We start from the raw sequence: 22,461 nt of genomic DNA, 5'->3' as shown, positions 1-22,461 counted from the left end.
AGAATGGAGACTTAAAGAATAGAGATTTGAAAAAAAAAAAAAAAAAAAAAAAAAAGAATAGAGATTTGTTGTCCCCCGTGTTCCTGTTAAGAGAAACAATGTATATATAATAAAGTATAATTGCAACTAAGAACCAAATGGTTGGTGCCAAGGTAACTTAGGAAACTTAACACTGGTCAGTTTATACAGCACTTTAAAATTACCAACTCAGTGCAGACCTTTAAGACCCTGTGCATAACATTGTTTTTTGTTTTGTTTGTTTGTTTGTTTTTGTGAACGTTGCTGCCACATATCTGCATATTGCAAGCATACTTTATTAACTTGGCAATTACAGTCCAGTAGAACCTTTGAATCCGAGAATAATTTTGTCAGAAAGGGCTACTAAAGTGATTGTACTTAACAGATGGAGTAAGAACATGAAGAGTAAGGTCATTCTCTTACATCAACAATAGCATTATAATATCTAAGAAAATTTACAATTCCCTGTCATGCGATAATCGATATTTTAGTTTTCCACTGTTGCTTAAAGCTCTGTATAGCTTCTTTTTTTTTTTTTTTTTTTGTATAGCTTCTTTGATCTGAACCAGACTCTGATCAAAACTCACACATTGCATTTGGTTGCTATGTTTTTCTCTCTCTCTGTCTCTCTCATGTTCTTAATTTTTCAAGTCAAGTTAATTGAAGTATAATTTACAGCACAAGTTACCATTTTTTGAGGAGCACAGTTCTAAGAGTTTTGACAAATACATATAGTCAGGTAACCACCACCATAAGCAAGACATAAGTTATTTCCACCACTGCAGAAAGTTCCCTCCTGGCTCTTTGCAGTCAGGGTCTTCTTCCACCATGACATCATCCTCTGGTAACCAGTGATCTCATTTCTGTTCATATAGTTTTATATAGTCATGTACAGGGACTCATACAGCAGATGGCCTTTGATGTCTGGTTTCTTTCACTTAGCACGATTTTTTTTTTTTTTTTTTTTTTGGTACGCGGCTCTCTCACTGCTGTGGCCTCTCCCATTGCGGAGCACAGGCTCCGGACGCGCAGGCTCAGCGGCCATGGCTCACGCGCCCAGCCGCTCTGCGGCATGTGGGATCTTCCCTGACCGGGGCACGAACCCGTATCCCCTGCATCGGCAGGCGGACTCTCAACCACTGCGCCACCAGGGAAGCCCGATTTTTTTTTTTTTAATATTTATTCATTTGGCTGTACTGGGTCTCAGTTGTGGCATGCGTGCTCTTGGTTTTGGCATGCGGGATCTAGTTCCCTGACCAGGGATCAAACCCGGGTCCCCTGCATTAGGAGAGCAGTCTTTTTTGTTTTTTTTAATTAAAAAAATTTTTTTTATACAGCAGGTTCTTATTAGTTATCAATTTTATACACATCAGTGTATACACGTAAATCCCAATCTCCCAATTCATCACACCCCCACCCCCACCCACTGCTTTCCCCCCTTGGTGTCCATACGTTTGTCCTCTACATCTGTGTCTCTATTTCTGCCCTGCAAACTGGTTCATCTGTACCCTTTTTCTAGGTTCCACATACGTGCGTTAATATACGATATTTGTTTTTCTCTTTCTGACTCACTTCACTCTGTATGACAGTCTCTAGATCCATCCACGTCTCTACAAATGACCCAATTTCGTTCCTTTTTATGGCTGAGTGATATTCCCTTGTATATATGTACCACATTTTCTTTATCATTGGGAGCTCACAGTCTTAACCACTGGACCACCAAGGAAGTCCCTCAGTATGTACTGAGATTCATCTGTGTTGTTGTGTGCCTCAGTAGTTTGTTTTTACTGCTGAGGAGTATTCCACAGTATGCATGCATTGCAATTTATTTATTCATTCACCAGTTGATGGGCACGTTGCCAGTTTGGGTCCATTATGAATAAAGAAAATTTTAAGTTGTAATTGCAACTATGTTATAATTTCTAGAACAAACTGATTTTTGGAGTGTCATTTTTAAGGTCTATTCTTTAAGATAATTTTAACAGTTACAAATTTGAAATTATCTGCAACATAAAATCATAAGTAACTAAAAGTTTCTACTTCTCTTTCAAGCTAAATTTCTGTATACCTTTTTCTCCATATACACATCTAATACACATAGTTCCATGGATACATAAACACACACACACACACACACACACACACACATCCCTTACATAGATAAGTAGTTGTGATGGAAAATTTCAAGATTTTAGTCAGCTGTCATGGCAATGCATAGGGATTGATCTTAATGTTTTTTTTGGAGGGGAGGGGCCTGTAATGACAAATCTGGGTTTTATAAACATTACTCCATCAACTAGCAACCCTATTTTAGGATGCTAAAATTATGGAGGGGCTAGTAAATACTAAGACAGATGCAGAGGGAACTGAAAAGTTTGGGAACTGTGGAATCTGCATAACTTTTTATTTTCATAAGGGTGCAGCTCCAATTTCTCTCTAGAACAGACCAGTTCATTACCTACACCCTCCTGCATTCTATACCAGTATGTCATTTCATTTCAAGTTTCTCAAAATACCTCTGAGAGTTACTGTTGCCAGTGGAAGCTGGGGGATATAATTTTACACGTGGAACTTTACATCTATGACTATGCTTGCTAAAATTTCTCACTGAGAGTATAGTGATTAAGTGCTCAGTTCTGGAGTCAGAATGCTGGGGTTCATCCCCAGCTCTGCTGTTTAATGGTAGTGTGATCTCGGGCAAGTTACTTAAAGACTGTCCCAGTTCTGTTGTCTGTAAAATGTGGATATTAGTCGTCTTTTCTCATAGGAATGTTCTCAGAATTAAATAAGTTACTTCATGGAGAGCGTTTATGACAGAACTTGCCATACAGTATGCACTCAATAAACGATAGTGTATACTATTAACTATTCCAAATGTGAGACCAAATTAAATAATGTAGTCTGGTTGGCAAAACTTCTCCTAGACCAAGTATAAAAATCTCCATAATATTGATAATACCAATAGCATTATTTATTGAATTCTCACTATGTTCTAGGCATTTCAACTAGATCTTAAAAGGAATTAATCCATATCTCAACAACTTTAACATTGTTCCCATTTTACAGACAAGAGAGTTGAGAAACTTATAGGTTAATTAACTTGCCCATTATGGCAGAATTAGTGGAGTGTGGAACTCGGGCTTGTCTGATTTCAGAGTTAATTCTCGATCCCTCTTTCCTACAAAAAAAAAAAAAGAAGAAAGGTCTTAGCAGGTGATAACATTTATTAAAGCATTGCAAGTTTTAAAAAATTTATTTGCTCAAATCTTGGTTAATGACTTTATTCAATAAGTAATGCATTTTTATTACCTAGTTATTGACTATATTCCCTACACTGTACATTTCATACCTGTGACATTTACTTTGCAACTGGAAGTTTGTACCTCTTAATCTTCATCACTTATTTCTCTCCTCCTCCCACACCTCTCCCCTCTGGCAACCACCTCTTTGTTCTCTGTATCTATAACTTTTTATGTCTTAAGTTTGCTCATTTGTTTTATTTCTTAGATTCCACATATAAGTGAAATCATACAGCATTTGTCTTTCTCTTGTCTGACTTACTTCATATAGCATAATACCCTCTAGGTCCATCCCTGTTGTTGGAAATGGTAAAATTTCATTCCTTTCTATGGTCCAGTAGTATTCCATTATTTATATATGTATATAAATATATATAAATATATATATATATGCCATCTTCTTCATTCATTCTTCTGTCGATGGGCACTTAGGCAGCTTCCATATCTTGGCTCTTGTAAACAATGCTGCTATGAATATTGAGATGCAGAAATCTTTTTGAATTAGTGTTTTTGTTTTCCTTGGATTAAATACCCAGGAGTGGAATTGCTGGATCATATGATAGTTCTATTTTTAATTTTTTGAGGAATATCCATTCTGTTTTCCATAGTGGCTGTACCAATTTACAGTCCCACCAACAGTGCACAAGAGTTCCCTTTTCTCCACATCTTTGCCAACACATGATTTTTGTTGTCTTTTTGATAACAGCCATTCTGACATGTGCTTGCAGTTTGTCTGCAAGTGATATCTTGAAGTGATATCTCCTTACGGTTTTGATTTGCACTTCCCTGATGATTAGTAATGTTGAGCATCTTTTAATGTGCCTATTAGCCATCTGTATGGCTTCTTCGGAAAAATGTGTATTCAATTCCTCTGCTCATTTTTTAATTGGGTTGTTTCTTAGATGTTGAGTTGTATGAGTTCTTTGTACATTTTGGATATTTACCCCTTATTACATATATCACTTGTAAATAACTTCTCCCAATCAGTAGGTGGCCTTTTCATTTAGTTTATAATTTCCTTCGCTGTGCAAAAGTTTTTAGCTTGATTTGGTCCCATTTATTTATTTTTGCTTTTGTCTCCCTTGCCCGAGAAGAAAGTAACCCATTTTCTGATGTAAATTCCCTTGAAAATTTTTATTAAATCATAAAAATAGGTCATAGTTTCTTAGAATCATAAAATGGTCAGGTCTAGTCTTCAGAGCATCTAACTTAACTTTCCTATTATGTAATTAAGGAAACTGCCAGAACGGTGCCAGAGCTTGTCCTACATGACATAGCTAGTCCACTGAGCAGGTTTCAAGACTCCTGATTTAGGACTCCTTTCAGGACGTCACACTTAAATGATATATACTTACACAGATCATTTTGTTGGCAATGCCTCACAAAAATATTACCCACATTACCCACATATTTGGAAAAAAGAATACCTCATCCATCACCATTTTTACTGTACCATTATTGCTTTCAGAGATGATGCATAAACCGGCTGGGGTGTCGGTGATGAGCCTACACAGTAAAACATTACTCTTCAAACGTCTTCTGCCTCTTATCCTTCTAAGTATTACTTTTTACTTTATAAGAGAACCGTCAGGAAGTTTTACACCTTCTCTGAGTGCGAAGGAGAGAGAGACAGGGAGAGAGAGAGAGAGAGAGGGAGAGGGAAAGAATGAAGCTGTGGTACGGAGGGAGAGAGAGACGGGGGAGGGAGAGAGAGAGGGAGGAGGGAGGGATGAGAGGGAGAGGGAGGGGGGAGAGGGAGGGAGGAGAGGGAGAGGGAGAGGGAGAGGGAGAGGGAGAGAGGGAGGGAGGGGGAGAGGGAGGGAGGGAGAGAGAGGGGAGAGTGAGAGGAAGAGAGAGAGAGACTATGAAGCTGTGGGAGTAAGGGACTAGGAGACACGTGAGATGGGGGAAGGGCTACGACGTGATGGGGCGGGGCTCTTGGGAGGAGGAAGGCCGGACTGTGGGAGAGTACCAGTGAGGGGGCGGGCCCCTAACGGCTTTCTTCGTTTGGACTCGAAGGGCCCATTCTGCGCATGTGCAGCTCGTTTTAAATTGCGTAGTTGGATGCGCGCGAGTGGGCGCGTTCCCGGGCGCGCTCGCTGGGTCGCGGCTCCTTAGTTTCCGCCATCTACCGCCTTCTTTCGCTTAAGGTGCTACTGGGTTTCCGCCTGGCTGCTCTTCGTGTGACTCCGTCCTCGCTGGGCTGCCTGGAGCTGCGGCCCGTGTGAACTTCCGCCCCCTACCCCTGCGCGGGCTGAGCCGGGCCGGAACATGGCCGCGTGGGGGCTGGTAAGTGCAGGCCGCGGACCCCGCGAGGCTGGGGGAGTGAAGCTTTGGGCAGGTGTTGTGGCTTCTGGGGGGTTTCAGTGGGGAAGCCGCGCGAGTTTTTTGAGCTCGGGAGTGATCGGGTGCCGATAGCTAGAGTTAATTTACTTGTCGTGTTTCGAGTCTTTTTGTAATCCTGGGCGTGACGGCGTCTTTCTCTTCAGAGAATCTTGCGATTTCTACTTTTTAGCCTATCTCCAGTTCCTAGTCCTCCAAATAATTTTCTGTCCTTAGAAGTATTGAAAAGCCTTGAAAGTGTGCCTTTGCTTCAGAGTTGCTAGTGTAGAGAGGCGTCTGTTATTGACAGATAGTTTTCTGTGAGGCAGCTACTAGTTAAAAAGTGCAAGCTGTGAATGGCTGAAGGGGGCGGGAACTCTTTTTTTGGCCTATTTCTGGACTCCCTTGGTATTCACTGTTCTATATTTCAGACTTCGCTTATGGTTACCATACTTTATACAACCCTTAGAAGCCCCTATCCTAAACTTGTGTTTTCTACTCTTATCTCCCCTTTTAAGATCTTCAGCATGGATGAGTAAGATATTCCCATTTATAATGAAGTTATATATGGATGCTTGTATGCATAAAAAGATGTACTGTGGAGAAAAACTGTTACCTGCCATTTCAGTAAATAACGAATGTTACCCACCTTCAAGCCACCAGCAACTGCAGCTGCCTGCAGGGTGTGCCTAAGGGGAATTCAGGATGGAGAAAAACAGGAAGCTGGCCCTAGATAGTTATGAGACTTACATAAGAAATAACTTCAATGAGCCCAGACTCTTGCATCTTCCCATTTATAGAGAAGCACTAAAAATCATTAACTTGAGGTGTCTGATTTGGATGTTTGACTACCTTTTTTTTCCAGCCCAAACTCCTATATATCCTGGTCCCCCCCTTACCTCTTTGGAGCAGTTCCTCAGAGCTCGCTGAGAGCCTGTCTACTGGGCTGTAGTCCTCAGTAAGGTCCCCGAATAAAACTTAACTCGCAAATTTTAAGTTGCCCATTTTTTTTCAGTTGACAGTTATATATAATGTAAACAATGCAGGTGCTCATAGTAAAAAGTACTCCTATACCACCCTTTCATACTGTTGACTAAAGAAAAATGCATGATTGCTGGGTCATATGGTAAGAGTACGTTTACTTTTGTAAGAAACCACCAAGCTGTCCTCCAAAGTGGCTGTACTGTTTTGCTTTCCAAAATGAGAGTTCCCGTTGTTCCACTTTTACAGTTGTCATTGTTCCAAGTTTGGTCACACGAGATGGGTAGTGGTATCTGGTTTTAACTTGCATTACTGCTTGACATGTGATGTGGAGCATCTTTTCTTACGCTTATTTGTCATCTGTATATCTTCTTAAATGAGGTGTCTGTTAAGGTCTTTGAACCAGTTATTTTTTAATTGGGTTTTCTTTTTGTTGAGTTTAAAGTGTTTTTTTATATTTTGGATAACAGTCCTTATCAGAGGTGCCTTTTGCAACTATCTTCTCCTGGTCTGTGGCTTGTCTTCTCATTCTTTATCTCTTTTTTTTTAAACCATGATCTGTGTTTTATCTGTATCAGTGTTGGTTTGTGTTTAAATTCTATGATTAATAATAATAATGATATTGTTAATAAACAACTTATTTTCTCACTGTGATTTCTGCCTTTCTGTTATGAATTTCTCCTATCTTTAAGATGATGCCCTTCAGAATATGGGAAGCTTAGACTGGTTGAAGCTTGTCTTAGTTCTCACATTGACTGCTTTTCCTGCTTTTCATTCCTCCAGTCAACCTTCTGTAATCATTGCCCTTGTATCTCCTTATTTCAAAGTTCTCTTTCCTTCTCCCGGGGTATTGCACTTGGCTTCTCAGACTGAGGAGGAGAGAGATAGACAAAACTGAAGCTGGAAGAGCAGCTTATGGTCCACTCTGCTGTGTTCTCATTCTTTTGACCAAAGTTCACTTTTATTTTACAACAAAAGTTCTCACCAGAGCACTAGTGCAGACACACTGACACAAAGAGAAAAATCATTTTCCCGATAAAACACATCCAGCTGTTCAGATAGTAGTGATTCTTCAGAGTGATATGGTAAGATGCAAGTGCCCTTGACACAGCATAAATATGTGTGCCACCTCATGTGCAGGGCTCCTTATAGACCCAGCTTGGTTCTTCTCCGGTGTTTTCTCTTGGAGTTGTACCTGATTTTATTACCAGTTTTCATTCAGATCCATTGGGGCATGGGACGATTCTGCTTTTGTTCCTTGGCCAGGAATCACTTGATCCTTAAAGTCTGGTGAGAAGACATGGCTAGGAGCAAATTCCCACAGTCCACTTTTAAAATACCTATCATAACCTTAGAATTGTTCTGAGCCTTTTAGTTCTAACATCTGACTTTGCATCATAACTCATTTGAAAGACAAGGGGAGAAGGGAGTTGAAAGATTATCCTCAGTCATTCCTGTACTTAAGTGGTTTCTAACTGGATGTGATTTTGCCCTGTAGGAGACGTTTGGTGTTGTCTGGAAAAATTTGTGGTTGTCCTGAGAAAGCATCGATGAGGGGGTGCTAAGGGCATCTAGGTGGAGGCCAGGGATGCTGCAAGCATCCTCCCAATGCACGGGACAGGCCCTCACAACAAAGAGAGTCAGCCCCAAATGTCATTAGTGCTAGGGTTGAGAAACCCTGCTGTATTGTATATTATTTTCTTTGAGAAAAATAATCTCACAGTGAATGGAAGAAACTAAAATTGAAATTGAGTGAAAAATGAGTTGAAATTGCAAGTTTTTGAATGTGTATTTATTGTGAAAATCAAAAAATTTTGTGTTCTAACTTTTAATTTAGAATTAAGAGACCTCTTTTGTCTTATTCACCACTTGTTTTCTAGTGTGCCTAAATAGCATTTGGCCTTGTAGTAGGTGCTCGATTTCATATTTGCTGAAGGAAAGAACTGTCTTAGCCTTAAAATTTTTCTATTTAAAAGAGGAACAGAGTACTTTACAGGTGTTATTTAATGTTCAAAAACATTTAGTGTGCAAATATGATGACTCTATCATTTTATTTATTAAATTAGGAGAAGAGTGACCTTAAATGAGGCCTTGGAAGGGAGTTAACTAATATTCTCAGGGTTTTACTTAAGTGTTTCAGAATGCTGAGTACTGATGAGAGACCTAAGTGCTTGAGTTAATTTTCCATCAAATGACTTGTGATAAAATGCAGATGTGTTAGATGTCTTTGTTCCTTAGTTTGCTATCTATAAAATAGATTTAATCTTTTGCTCCTTAGGTACCTCCTGAAGATAACAGGCTGTGTGAAACACTCACCTTCTTTAAAGAAAGACACTTTTATCTCATAAATTTTTGGTCTTATTTATTTGGCATATCAAAAAGATAACAAAAAATGGTGTTTGTGTGGTATACAATGCACTAGGCAAGGCTCTGGGAAGAATATAAGCTAGCTTAAAACAAAGTTTCTGCTCTCAAGTTTCTTAAAATCTAATAGAGGTCTTCATCTTTCTGAATAATTCAATTCAAAAGTGAAGCAAGGTGGCAGCAGTCACCGTGGGTGGGAAACTACAGTGGTCCAAAGTTGTGTGTAGGAGCCTTAGTAGAGTCAGGAGCGAGGCTCAGCTCAGGATGTCAGAGCATGAGTGGGGTAAAGAGAGTGTTCACATGGGGTGGGGTCATTTATATCCCATTGGGCCAAGGAAGAGTGCAGCTTACTAAACATTTTGTATTGGTAGCAATTTATTTATTTTAAAAAGCATACTGTTCTTCCTATTACCACAACATTTTCAACTAGAAAATTTAACTTTATAGATTTTACAATTAAAAGATAGGACCCAAAGTATCACAAATATGCTCTCCACCGCCAATTTCAGCATGTCTATGTGTTTTATTTTTCCTGTTGCTTCCATTTATTGGGGCTGCTTCTTTGTTGGGGTTACCTCTTTTCTCTTTCTAGAAACATTCTAGCATCTTTTTATCCTCAGTTTTTCTGATATTTCATTCTTAACTTCCTAGGTATTTATCTTATGCTGGCCATTCACTCCTCATCCAGGACAATATCCTCTGAGCTTACTTTAGGCTGCTGCTTTTCTTCTGTTTCATCAGTTATCATGTTTCATTTGTTTTCCATCTTCCAGAAATCTGTTATATTTGTTTGTCCACAGAGGGCCCTTTCTTCCATTCTCTTATTTATTTATTTATTTATTTTTGTGGTATGCGGGCCTCTCACTGTCGTGGCCTCTCCCGTGTGGAACACAGGCTCTGGATGCGCAGGCTCAGCGGCCATGGCTCATGGGCCCAGCCGCTCCGCGGCATGTGGGATCTTCCTGGACCAGGGCACAAACCTGTGTCCCCTGCATCGGCAGGAGGACTCTCAACCACTGTGCCACCAGGGAAGCCCCCCATTCTCTTTTTTCATTGTCGTTTTATGCCAGTTTAGTACTTTACTGTTACTTCAGAGGGATCTCCTTGCAGGAAAAGGAGATAAATAGATATTGTTGGTCAACCAACTTGAATTATTGGAAGCCCAGATAGTATGATTTTGATGATGGAAGAGGTATGGGGGGAGGTGGAGGAGGAGGAAGAAGAGGAGGAAGAAGATGGAATAAATCCAAAGTAAGGAAATAGTATAAACAAACATTTGGAAACAGTGGATCTGAGACAAGTTCTTTTTCACTTGATCCAGAAGATATTCCTCTTTATAGTATTATAATAGGCAGTCAGCAACTACTTGCTGAATGAGTGAATAAAGAACTTAAACTTTCACCAGATTGATGATTTACTTTTCTTTCAGGATCATCTCAAAAATGACTATAGAAGAAGATTTTGCCGACCTTCCAGGTGATTTGTGTACTTAAACTTTTAAGATGATTTTTATTTGCATCTTTGGAAAGTGGAATTTTTAAATGAAGAACTATTACCTCTGACTAAAATAATGATTTATGTACCCACTGGTTAAGTATAGTCATCTTAGTTATTTTATATTAACAGAGAAATATTAATGCAGGCAGTTCAGTGACTTAATGGAGGTGAGAAAAGAAATTCGCCTGATAAATGATGGACCAGGAAGAGGCAGTTTCAATTCTGACTAAATGACAGCTATGGGGAAAGCACTCTAGAGTGGATTGAATGGAAATAATAGAAAGATGCAGTTTATTCCATGGGGCTAAAAGAAAAGGTGGGTGTGGTTCTAAAAGGGCAATAGAAGGATCTTTGTGGTGATGGAACTGTTCAGTATTTTGACTATGGTGGTCACATCTGAACCTTCAAATGTAATAAAGTGTATAGAACTAACTATATACACAAACATAAACACGCATATGAGTACATGTAGAACTGGAGAAATCTGAATAAGATTGGTGGATTCTGTCAACATCAGTATCCTGGTTGTGATAGTATACTATATGGCTTTGTGAAATGTTACCATTGCGGGAAACTGTATAAAGTGATCAAGGGACCTCTTCTATATTATTTCTTACAACTGCATGTGAATCTACAATTGTCTCAATACAAATTTTAATTAAAAAATTTATACTGATTCATTAGCTCCTTAAGATTAAAGGTATTGAATAGAAGTGCATTTGAGATCTTGGAGGGAAGACTGTGTTACTTGGAGCTGATAGGACTTGTGACCATAGAGTCTTTATTAAAGAAGCATTTCAGGATTGATTGAATATGTTCAAAAAAGTTTATGTTCTTGTTTAGATAGAGCAGTAGTCTAAAACAGCTTTAGACGTGGCTATTTAGTCAGGGTATATAATTGTTAATGTAGACAATGACATACTACTTCACATACTTTTCTGGGAACTCTTGGACTGTCAAATACTTGTTTTATCCTCAGATAATAAAGGTGATATTTTTCCCATTAAGTAAAAATTAAGATTTTATAATAAGGAGATATGGAATTTTCAAGGTAGATGTTAATAAGTAGCAAATATCTTTTGGAGATGATATGTTAACATTTCCCTTCTTTCCTTCTTATTAGGGCACCTGACATTAATACAGAGCAAGGCCAGAATATACTGGAAATTTTACTAGACTGTTTTGAAGAAAAAAGTAAGGTTTCATTTATAGATGGACTCTGAGGGTTGGGATGGATGAAAATGTAAATTTGTCCATTAATACCAAATTCAGCAAATATGTTCTAGCATTTCAATATATAAAATATTTTCCCAGGAATTTTGTTTTTTTTTTTCCGGTACACGGGCCTCTCACTGTCATGGCCTCTCCCGTTGCAGAGCACAGGCTCCGGACGCGCAGGCTCCGCGGCCATGGCTCATGGGCCCAGCCGCTCCGCGGCATGCGGAATCTTCCTGGACCGGGGCACGAACCTGTGTCCCCTGCATCGGCAGGCGGACTCGCAACCACTGCGCCACCAGGGAAGCCCCTTTCTAGGAATTTTGAGTACATATGCAGTCCTTCATGTACCTTCCGGTATACTGAAGATAATACTGGCAAAAATGAGAATAATTTGTTATTCCCTTTAGTTCACACTAGATTCCTATAGTCTGGAATTCCATAAATAATTATCATACACAAGAGAAAGAATTTCATTAATGGAAATAAATGTGCACAATTATTGGGATCACTGGAGAGCTTGAGATAATGTTTGGTGATTTGCACCCCTTTCTAAAGAAAAGAGTGTAATGGCAAAAACTTTTCCTAGTGCTGGTCAGCGTCAGAAGGTATTGGAATAAAAGAATAGGCCAACTAAAGAAAAACACAGATAGTGGAAAAGTATCTTTTCTTTACAAGTTCTGAAAGAAGAACTGGCACATGTTTCTTCAGGAATCTTGCTTGTCTTTTTCAGTCCTGATGCCTTCTAGGAACATTTGAATATTGAATTGATGTCTGTACTTAAGTTAAACTAATTGGGCTTAAAAGTGTCAAAAGACTTCTTCACATATCATGTAGGGCTTCTTTTAATTGTAACCAAAAAATTTTATACATGTTTTGTTTTAACTTGTTTTAGGTCTTGCCAGTGATTTTAGCACAAATTCCACAAAATCAGTGCTTTATTCAACACCTAAAATAAAAGACATTTGTGTTCAGTCATCAAGTAAAGAGGTAAGTCAAAAAGGAGAACTGGTACAAATTTAATAGTTTAGTGAGTGAACAATACACAATATATAGTTAGATTCATTTTAGTTGTTTGTAAGTCTTATTCTTAAAAAGGAACCCTATATTCCCATTGAGTTTATATAAAATTGAGGTATTTTGTAAAATTTTGGTCTGACCTTTCCTGTGTTTGAAATTGGAGGTCTGGGAATTAGAATTATCAAATTTTAACACAATTATTTTTCACTCTTACTTAAATGATGCCTAAATTAGGTTTTTAGGAAAGTGGGCAACTACTGAAGTTCCTAATCCAGGTTGGCAAGTTTGGTTATTTTCTGAAAACTGAAGGCAATTTGCTAAACAGGGGAATCAGTCTTTTATTGATTATATATCTTAGGATAGGTTGACCTAACTCTACAAAATAGCAGACTTTGGAATAGAGTTTTTGAAGCTAATCATTAAAGACAAATTATTCAAAAGCACAGTACTAATTAGAGAGAAGAATTGTATATAGACATACCTTGTTTTATTGTGCTTTGCTTTATTGCCCTTCACAGATAGTGCATTTTTTACAAATTGAAGGTTTGTGGTAACCCTGTGTCAAGCAAGTCTGTCAGCGCCATTATTCTGACAGCATTTGCTCGCTTCATGTCTCTATGTCATATTTTGGTAATTCTTACAATATTTCAGACATTTTCATTATAATTATATTTGTTATGATGATCTGTGATCAGAGATCTTTGATGTTACCATTGCAAAAAAATTATGACTTCCAGAACTCTCAGATGATGGTTAACATTAAATATTTTTTAATTAAGGTATGTACTTTTTTTTAGACATAATGCTATTGCACACTTAATATACTACAGTATAGTGTAAACATAACTTTTATATGCACTGGGAAATCAAAAAATTCATGTGACTTGCTTTATTGCAGTACTCGCTTTATTGGGGTGGTCTGGAACTAACCCTGCGATATCTCTGAGGAATACCTGTAGTTATAGAAATAACATTCACTAGAAACTTGAATAAACAAATAAACACATAGAGCCTTTTGGTTCCAAGAAATGAAGACATCCATTTCTGTCAGAATTGAGAGACCTTCTTTATTGTGATAAATTATATTGATTTTTGAAAGTTAAATCAACTAAGTTTCCTGGGATAATCTTGACTTGGTCATAAAGTATTAACCTGTTTTGATTTGGTTTGCCAATATTTTAAAATTTTATTTATTTATTTATTTTTGGCTGTGTTGGGTCTTCGTTTCTGTGCGAGGGCTTTCTCTAGTTGCGGCGAGCGGGGGCCACTCTTCATCGTGGTGCGCGGGCCTCTCACTATCGCGGCCTCTCTTGTTGCGGAGCACAGGCTCCAGACGCGCAGGCTCAGTAGTTATGGCTCACGGGCCCAGTTGCTCCGTGGCACGTGGGATCTTCCCAGACCAGGTCTCGAACCCGTGTCCCCTGCATTGGCAGGCAGATTCTCAACCACTGCGCCACCAGGGAAGTCCCGGGTTTGCCAGTATTTAAGATGTTTTCATCTGTGTTCATGAACAATATCGTCTTTTTTTTTTTTTCTTTTCTCAAAATGTTCTTGTTGGACTTTGGTATCAAAGTTATGGTAGCGGTTCCACTTTTAGGAAGGATGTAACAGATTGCAGTAAGTCAACACTCCTGCTGAAGAGCTGGTTAAAAAAATAATAATAAAATGCAAACAAATCATGTTTTTAGAGACATGTGGAGCTATGGAAGCAACAAGGACTAGATGAACTAAAATTTCAAAGGGTGGAATCCTTAGAATATGAGTTGATGACTGTTGATCATTTTCTTCCCTGAGACTATCTGTTAATTTTGGGCAAAAGCTGAGGATTTTAGGTTGGTCCAGACAGTGTGAGTCCACTGAGGGAAAGCAGAGATTTTGTCACTTGTGCAGGGATGGCATGACAAATTGGAATTCTGGAGGTGCCTCAAATGGATAGCCACTTTTCCTTAAAGAACATTTGTAAGTTCTGAGGTAGTGAAGAACTTTAGGCCAGAATGGTGGACTGAAACATGTAGTCTTGCTGTGCTAAGAAGGTAAAGTCCTACTGCAGGAAAGTGGCCCACCACCAATAGGCATTTGACACATTTTGAACAATTTGAGGCCAGAGGCTAAAAAGTTGAGCAAAAACCTCTAAAAGGCTGAACTGAATATCTCACAATCTTTAAGGGCGAAATAGGCTCACTAGGCTCTCAGTAACCCAGGAGAGGGCATTCTGAAGAACAGGGCAGGTTACGAGTGGACTGAGTCTTACTAAAATGTCATGTCAGACCCAGCTCAGTCCTTGAGAGTGAGGATCTAATCATTTCAATCCAATCTGTTTAAAAGGAGAAAAGGAGAACCTTCTCTATAGAGAGATATTACTGGGAGCTTCTACTTTTTTTTTTTTAAAATCAAGCCTTTTGTTTTGAGATAATTGTAGATTTATAGCAGTTGTAACAAATAGTAGAGTTCAGGACTGTGTATGGTTTACCTAGTTTCCTCTAAAGGTAACATCTTGCAAAACTATAGTACAGCATTACAACCAGGATATTGACTGATACAGACAGGATACAGAAAAATTCCATCACTATAGGATCCCTCTTATCCTTTTATAACAAGTTACTTCTCTCTCACCCTTACTCCGTCAACTCCTGAAACCCCTAATCTAGTCTTCATTTTTACAGTTTTGTCATTTCAAGAATGTTGTTTAAATGGAGTCATATAGTATATAACTTTTTGGAATTGTCTTTTTCACTCAGGATAATTCTCTGGAGATTCATCCGGGTTTTTGTGTGTATCAATAATTTGTTTCTTTTTATTGCTGAGTGGTATGGATATACCACAGTTTGCTTAGCCATTTGCTTATCTCTTAGTTTTCTCTTGATTTAGTTGTCTTGGTTTTTAAATTTGTTGATATTCTGTGCACCTCTGACTAATTTATCACCAATTTCTGTGACAGAGTTATAAATGTTTTCTCAGTGTATATAGACACATCAAGTAATTTATCATTTTCAATTTTTTTCTGGAGCTATCCTTCCTAGATCTTTCTTCTCTATTTTTTGTTTCTGTCCACCTTTAGGCCTGTCACGTAAGTGTTGTCAATGTGATTTCCGTTTATCATCCAGGGAAGTCCCTTCTCTTTTGTCCTGTTCTGTAGCTCATATTTCTTGCCCTCTTTCTTCTTTTTTTTTTTTTTTGGTGGGGCTCATCCTTTAGTAGTGTTCTGAGAATTTAAGACCTTAAATGTTTGAAAATACCATGACTTTACCCTCATGATGGGTAATTATGTGTATAGAATTCTAGGCTGGAAATGATTCTTTTTCAGACTTCTAAAGACATGCTCTATTTTTTTTAAAGTTTCTTGTGTTGTTGAGAATGTTGCTCTGATTCCTTGATCCTTTGTGAGCCACTATTTTTTCATGTTTGCAAACTTTGAGAATCTTGTCATCTGTCTTTATTGATTTGAAATTTCATGATATTCCTCGATGTTAGGTTCTTCTAATTCTTTTAATTAAGATTTCTTCTAAGAGTTCCTGTTTCATACAAGTACCTTTTTTGCTTACTTTGCTCATTACCTTTTACACTAGAGCTTTTTGTCAAATGTCCAGTGGTCCAGTGATCCTTATCGGTCTCACTTTTAAGGAAGAAAAACTAAAATGGTGATTGGAAGCTGTATTTGCAGAGTTAGAGTTGTACATTGGTAGATTTCACCATGGTATGATTTGTCTGGGCCACATCATTGTGGATGTCCAGTTGTTAATATCTGCAGGTTTTTTTCTCTTGACTTGATAAAGTTTTTCTGACAAAGAATTCTTTCCTGCTTAGGGGTCTGATTCTAACTGAGTGTTCTCAGCCAGGTGAGCAAGGGGAAAGGTGCAATTTGAATACTTGCACTTAATATTTCTGTTTTCAATGTGTTACTCTTACCTTCAGTTATATTTCATGTCTTTGAGCTCACAGTCTCTCTGATTCAAAACTCAAGGGAGTAAACATCTAATCTTCTGTTTGGGTAGGAAGAGGAGGGACTCAGTGACTGACTGCTTTCTATACTTACATTTAAAAATTAAAAAAAAATTTATTACAGAAATTTTTTTTATTGGAGTATAATTTTTTAAATTTTTATTTATTTTATTTTATTATTTTTATTTTTGGCTGCGTTGGGTCTTCGTTGCTGCGCGTGGGATTTCTCTAGTTGTGGCGAGCTGGGGCTACTCTTGGTTGCGGTGTGCAGGCTTCTCATTGCGGTGGCTTTTCTTGTTGCAGAGCATGGGCTTTAGGCGCGTGGGCTTCAGTGGTTGTGGCTCGCAGGCTCTAGAGCTCAGGCTCAGTAGTTGTGGTGCATGGGCTTAGTTGCTCTGCGGCATGTGGAATTTTCCCAGACCAGGGCTCGAACCTGTGTCCCCTGCATTGGCAGGCGGATTCTTAACCACTGCACCACCAGGCAAGTTCCTATTGGAGTATAATTGCTTTACAATGTTGTGTTAGTTTCTGCTGTACAACACAGTGAATCAGCTATATGTCTACATATATTCCCTGCCTCTTGGACCTCCCTCGCATCCCCCACCATCCTGCCCTTCTAGGTCATCACAGAGCACCAAGCTGTCCTCCCTGTGCTATACTGCAGGTTCCCACTAGCTATCTATTTTACACGTGGTAGTGTTTTTATATCAAACCTAATCTCCCAGTTCATCCCACCCTCCCCTTCTGCCTCTATGTTCACACGTCCATCCACTACATCTGCGTCTCTATTCCTGCCCTGGAAATAGGTTCACCTGTACTATTTTTCTAGATTCCACATATATCCATTAATATATGAAATTTGTTTTTCTCTTTCTGACTTACTTCACTCTGTATGACAGACTCTAGGTCCATCCACATATCCACAGATGACCCAATTTCATTCCTTTTTATGGCTGAGTAATATTCCATTATATATACACACATATATATATATAATGGAGTATTACTCAGCCATAAAAAGGAATGAAATGGAATGAAACGTATATATGTATATATATATATATATATATACATATGTACATATGTATGTATATGTATATATATATGTATATATATACATATACATATATATATACATAAAATGGAATGAAATATATATATGTATATATATATATACACCACATCTTCTTTTATCCATTCATCTGTCAGTAGACGTTTAGGTTGTTTCCATGACCTGGCTGTTGTAAATATTGCTGCAGTGAACGTTGGGGTACATGTGTCTTTCTGAATTACGGTTTCTCAGGGTATATGCCCGGTAGTGGGATTGCTGGGTCATATGGTAGTTCTATTTTTAGTTTTTTAAGGAATCTCCATACTGTTCTCCACAGTGGCTGTATCAATTTACATTCCCACCAGCAGTGCAGGAGGGTTCCCTTTTCTCCTCACCCTTTCCAGCATTTATTGTTTGTAGATTTTTTGATGATGGCCATTCTGACCAGTGTGAGATGATACCTCATTATAGTTTTGATGTGCATTTCTCTGATGATTAGTGATGTTGAGCATCTTTTCATATGTTTGTTGACTATCTGTATAACTTGTTCTGAGAAATGTCTATTTAGGTCTTCCACTCATTTTTTGATTGGATTGTGTTTTTTTTTATATTGAGCTGGCTGAGCTGTTTGTATAATTTGGAGATTAATCCTTTGTCTGTTGTTTCGTTGCAAATATTTTCTCCCATTCTGAGGGTTGTCTTTTCATCTTGTTTATGGTTTCCTTTGCTGTGTAAAAGCTTTTACGTTTAATTAGGTCCCATTTGTTTATTTTTGTTTTTATTTTCATTACTCTAGGAGGTGGGTCAAAAAGGACCTTGCTGTGATTTATGTCCTAGAATGTTCTTCCTATGATTTCCTCTAAGAGTTTTATAGTGTCTGGCCTTAACGTTTAGGTCTGTAATCCATTTTGAGTTTATTTTTGTGTATGGTGTTAGGGAGTGTTCTAATTTCATTCTTTTATATGTAGCTGTCCAGTTTTCCCAACACCACTTATTGAAGAGGCTGTCTTTTCTCCATTGTATATTCTTGCCTCCTTTGTCATAAGTTAGTTGACCATAGGTGTGTGGGTTTATCTCTGGGTTTTCTATCATGTACCATTGATCTGTATTTCTGTTTTTGTGCCAGTACCATACTGTCTTGGTGACTCTAGCTTTGTAGTACAGTCTGAAGTCAGGGAGCCTGATTCCTCCATCTCCATCTTTCTTTTGCAAGATTGCTTTGGCTATTTGGGGTCTTTTGTGCTGCCATACAAATTAAAAAATTTTTTTGTTCTAGTTCTGTGAAAAATGACATTGGTAATTTGATAGGGATTGCATTCAATCTGTAGATTGCTTTGTGTAGTGTAGTCATTTTCACAGTATTGATTCTTCCCATCCAAGAACATGGTATATCTCTCCATCTGTTTGTGTCATCTTTGATTTCTTTCATCAGTGTTTTACAGTTGATTTCTTTCATCAGTGTTTTACAGTTTTCTGTGTACAGGTCTTTTGCCTCCTTAGGGAGGTATTCCTAGGTATTTTATTTTATTCTTTTTGTTGCAATGCTGAATGGGATTGTTTCCTTAATTTCTCTTTCTGATCTTTCGTTGTTAGTGTATAGGAATGCAAGAGATTTCTGTGCATTAATTTTGTATCCTGCAACTTTACCATATCCATTGATTAGCTCTAGTAGTTTTCTGGTGGCATCTTTAGGATTCTCTATGTATAGCATCATGTCATCTGCAAACAGTGGCAGTTTTACTTCTTCTTTTCCAATTTGGATTCCTTTTATTTCTTTTTCTTCTCTGATTGCTGTGGCTAAAACTTCCAAAACTATGTTGAATAATAGTGGTGAGAGTGGACATCCTTGTCTTGTTCCTGATGTTAGAGGAAATGCTTTCAGTTTTTCCCCACTAAGAATGATGTTTGCTGTGAGTTTGTTGTATATGGCCTTTATTATGTAGAGGTAGGTTCCATCTAAGCCCACTTTCTGGAGAGTTTTTATCATAAATGGGTGTTGAATTTTGTCAGAAGCTTTTTCTTCATCTATTGAGATGATCATATGGTTTTTATTCTTCAGTTTGTTAATGTGGTGTATCACATTGATTAATTTGCATTTATTGAAGAATCCTTGCATCCCTGGGATAAATCCCACTTGATCATGGTGTATGATCCTTTTAATGTGTTGTTAGATTCTGTTTGCTAGTATTTTGTTAAGGATTTTTGCGTCTATGTTCAGCAGTGATATTGGTCTGTAATTTTCTTTTCTTGTGATATCTTTGTCTGGTTTTGGTATCAGGGTGATGGTGGCCTCGCAGAATGAGTTTGGGAGTGTTCATCTCTCTGCAAGTTTTTGGAAGAGTTTGAGAGAATGATAGGTGTTAACTCTTCTCTAAACGCTTGGTAGAATTCAACTGTGAAGCCATCTGGTCCTGGACTTTTGTTTGTTGGAAGATTTTTAATTACAGTTTAGATTTCATTACTTGTGATTGGTCTGTTTATATTTTCTATTTCTTCTTGGTTCAGTCTTGGAAGTTTGTACCTTTCCAAGAATTTGTCCATTTCTTCTGGGTTTTCCATTTTATTGGCATATAGTTGCTTGTAGTAGTGTCTTATGATTCTTTGTATTTCTGTGATGTCAGTTGTAATTGCTCCTTTTTCATTTCTAACATTTTTTTTTACAAATTTATTTAATTAATTTATTTTTGTCTTCATTGGGTCTTCGTTGCTGCACGTGAGCTTTCTCTAGTTTTGGTGAGCGGGAGCTACTCTTTGTTGTGCTGCGCATGCTTCTCATTGCTATGGCTTCATTTGTTGCGAAGCACAGGCCCTAGAGTGAGTGGCTTCAGTAGTTGTGATTCATGGGCTCAGTAGTTGTGGCTCATGGGCTCTGGAGTGCAGGTTCAGTAGTTGTGGCGCACGGGCTTAGTTGCTCCGCGGCATGTGGGATCTTCCTGCACCAGGGCTTGTACCCGTGTCCCCTGCGTTGGCAGGCATGATTCTTCACCACTGTGCCACCAGGGAAGTCCCTCATTTCTAATTTTATTGATTTGAGTTCTCTCCCTTTTTTTCTTGATGATCCTGGCTAAGTGTTTATCAATTTTGTTTATCTTCTCAAAGAACCAACTTTTGGTTTCATTGATCTTTGCTATTATTTTCTTCATTTCTGTTTCATTTATTTCTGGTCTGATCTTTATGACTTCTTTCCTTCTACTAATTTTGGGATTTCTTTGTTCTTCTTTCTCTTTTTGCTTTAGGTGTAAGATTTGATCATTTATTTGAGAGTTTTTTTGTTTCTTGAGGTGACATTGAATTGGTATAAACTTCCCTCTTGGAACTGCTTTTGCTGTGTCCCATAGGTTTGGGGCCATTGTGTTTTCATTGTCATTTGTTTCTGTGTATTTTTTATTTCCTCTTTGATTTCTTCAGTGATCTCTTGGTTATTTAGCAGCACACTGTTTAGCTTCCATATGTTTTTTTTTTTTACAGTTTTTTTCCTGTAATTGATTTCTAATCTCATAGCCGTGTGGTCGGAAAAGATGCTTGATACGATTTCAGTTTTCTTAAATAACGCGAGGCTTGATTTGTGACCCAAGATGTGATCTATCCTGGAGAATGTTCCATGTGCACTAGAGAAGAAAGTGTATTCTGCTGCTTTTGGGTGGAATGTCCTGTAAATTTCAATTAAACCTGTCTGGTCTATTGTGTCATTTAAAGCTGGTATTTCATTACTTATTTTCTGTCTGGACGATCTGTCCTCTGGTGTGAGTGGGGTGTTTTAAGTCCCCCACTATTATTGTGTTACTGTTGTTTTCCCCTTTTATGGCTGCTAGCATTTGCCTTATGTTTATGTTGGGTACATAAATACTTATAATTGTTATATCTTCTTCTTGGATCTCTTGATCATTATGTAGTGTCCTTATCTCTTGTAACAGTCTTCATTTTAAAGTCTGTTTTGTCTTACATGAGTATTGCTACTCCAGCTTTCTTTTGACTTCCATATTCATGGAATGTCTTTTTTCATCTCCTCACTTTCAGTCTGTATGTGTCCCTAGATCTGAAGTGGGTTTCTTGTAGACAGCATATATATGGGTCTTGTTTTTGTATCCATTCAGCCAATCTGTGTATTTTGGTCGGAGCATTTAATCCATTTACATTCAAGGTAATTATTGATACCTATGTTCCTATTACCATTTTCTTAATTGTCTTGGTTTGTTTTTGTGGGTCTTTTTCTTTTCCGCCTAGAGAAATTCCTTTCACATTTGTCATAAAGCTGGTTTGGTGGTGCTGAATTCTCTTAACTTTTGCTTATCTGTAAACATTTTGATTTGTCCATCAAATCTGCATGAGATCCTTGCTGGGTAGAGTAATCTTGGTTGTAGGTTTTTCCCTTTTATCACTTGAAATATATCCTGCCACTCCCTTCTGGCCTGCAGAGTTTCTGCTGAAAAATAAGCTGATAACTGTGTGGGGATTCCTTTGTATGTTATTTGTTGCTTTACCCTTGCTGCTTTTAGTATTTTTGCTTTGAATTTAATTTTTGTTAGTTTGATTAATATGTATCTTGGTGTGTTTCTCCTAGGGTTTATCCTGTATAGGACTCCCTGTGCTTCCTGGACTTGGGTGGCTATTTCCTTTCCCATGTTAGGGAAGTTTTTAACTATAATCTCTTCAAATATTTTTTCTGACCCTTTCTCTTTCTTTTCTTCTTCTGGGACCCCTATAATTCAGATATTGGTGCATTTAATGTTGTCCCAGAGGTCTCGGAGACCGTTC

General features: G+C 38.1%; 1 protein-coding gene and 1 pseudogene across 4 annotated transcripts in view; one reads left to right on the top strand and one right to left on the bottom strand.

Annotated features, from left to right (window-relative positions):
• Positions 1-5,326: 5,326 nt before the first annotated feature.
• The window catches only part of CENPC (centromere protein C), a 91,606-nt gene continuing 74,471 nt past the window's right edge, over positions 5,327-22,461 (top strand). For all 4 annotated transcript variants that reach the window (XR_004349971.1, XM_032632504.1, XM_032632503.1 and 1 more), the window contains exons 1-4: positions 5,327-5,606; positions 10,414-10,460; positions 11,605-11,675; positions 12,592-12,686. Coding sequence is in view for 3 of the 4 variants with exons in the window: in XM_032632504.1 (XP_032488395.1) it covers positions 5,589-5,606; positions 10,414-10,460; positions 11,605-11,675; positions 12,592-12,686 (231 nt within the window). In the remaining variant the exon portion in view is untranslated. The remainder of the gene's footprint in view (positions 5,607-10,413; positions 10,461-11,604; positions 11,676-12,591; positions 12,687-22,461) is intronic.
• LOC116754179 lies at positions 7,767-7,922 on the bottom strand (annotated as a pseudogene).

This window comes from Phocoena sinus, chromosome 5 (assembly GCF_008692025.1).
Source record: "Phocoena sinus isolate mPhoSin1 chromosome 5, mPhoSin1.pri, whole genome shotgun sequence".
Lineage (NCBI taxonomy): Eukaryota > Metazoa > Chordata > Mammalia > Artiodactyla > Phocoenidae > Phocoena > Phocoena sinus.
Note: the sequence above shows the minus strand (reverse complement) of the source record. Positions and strands in the feature narration are given on the sequence as shown.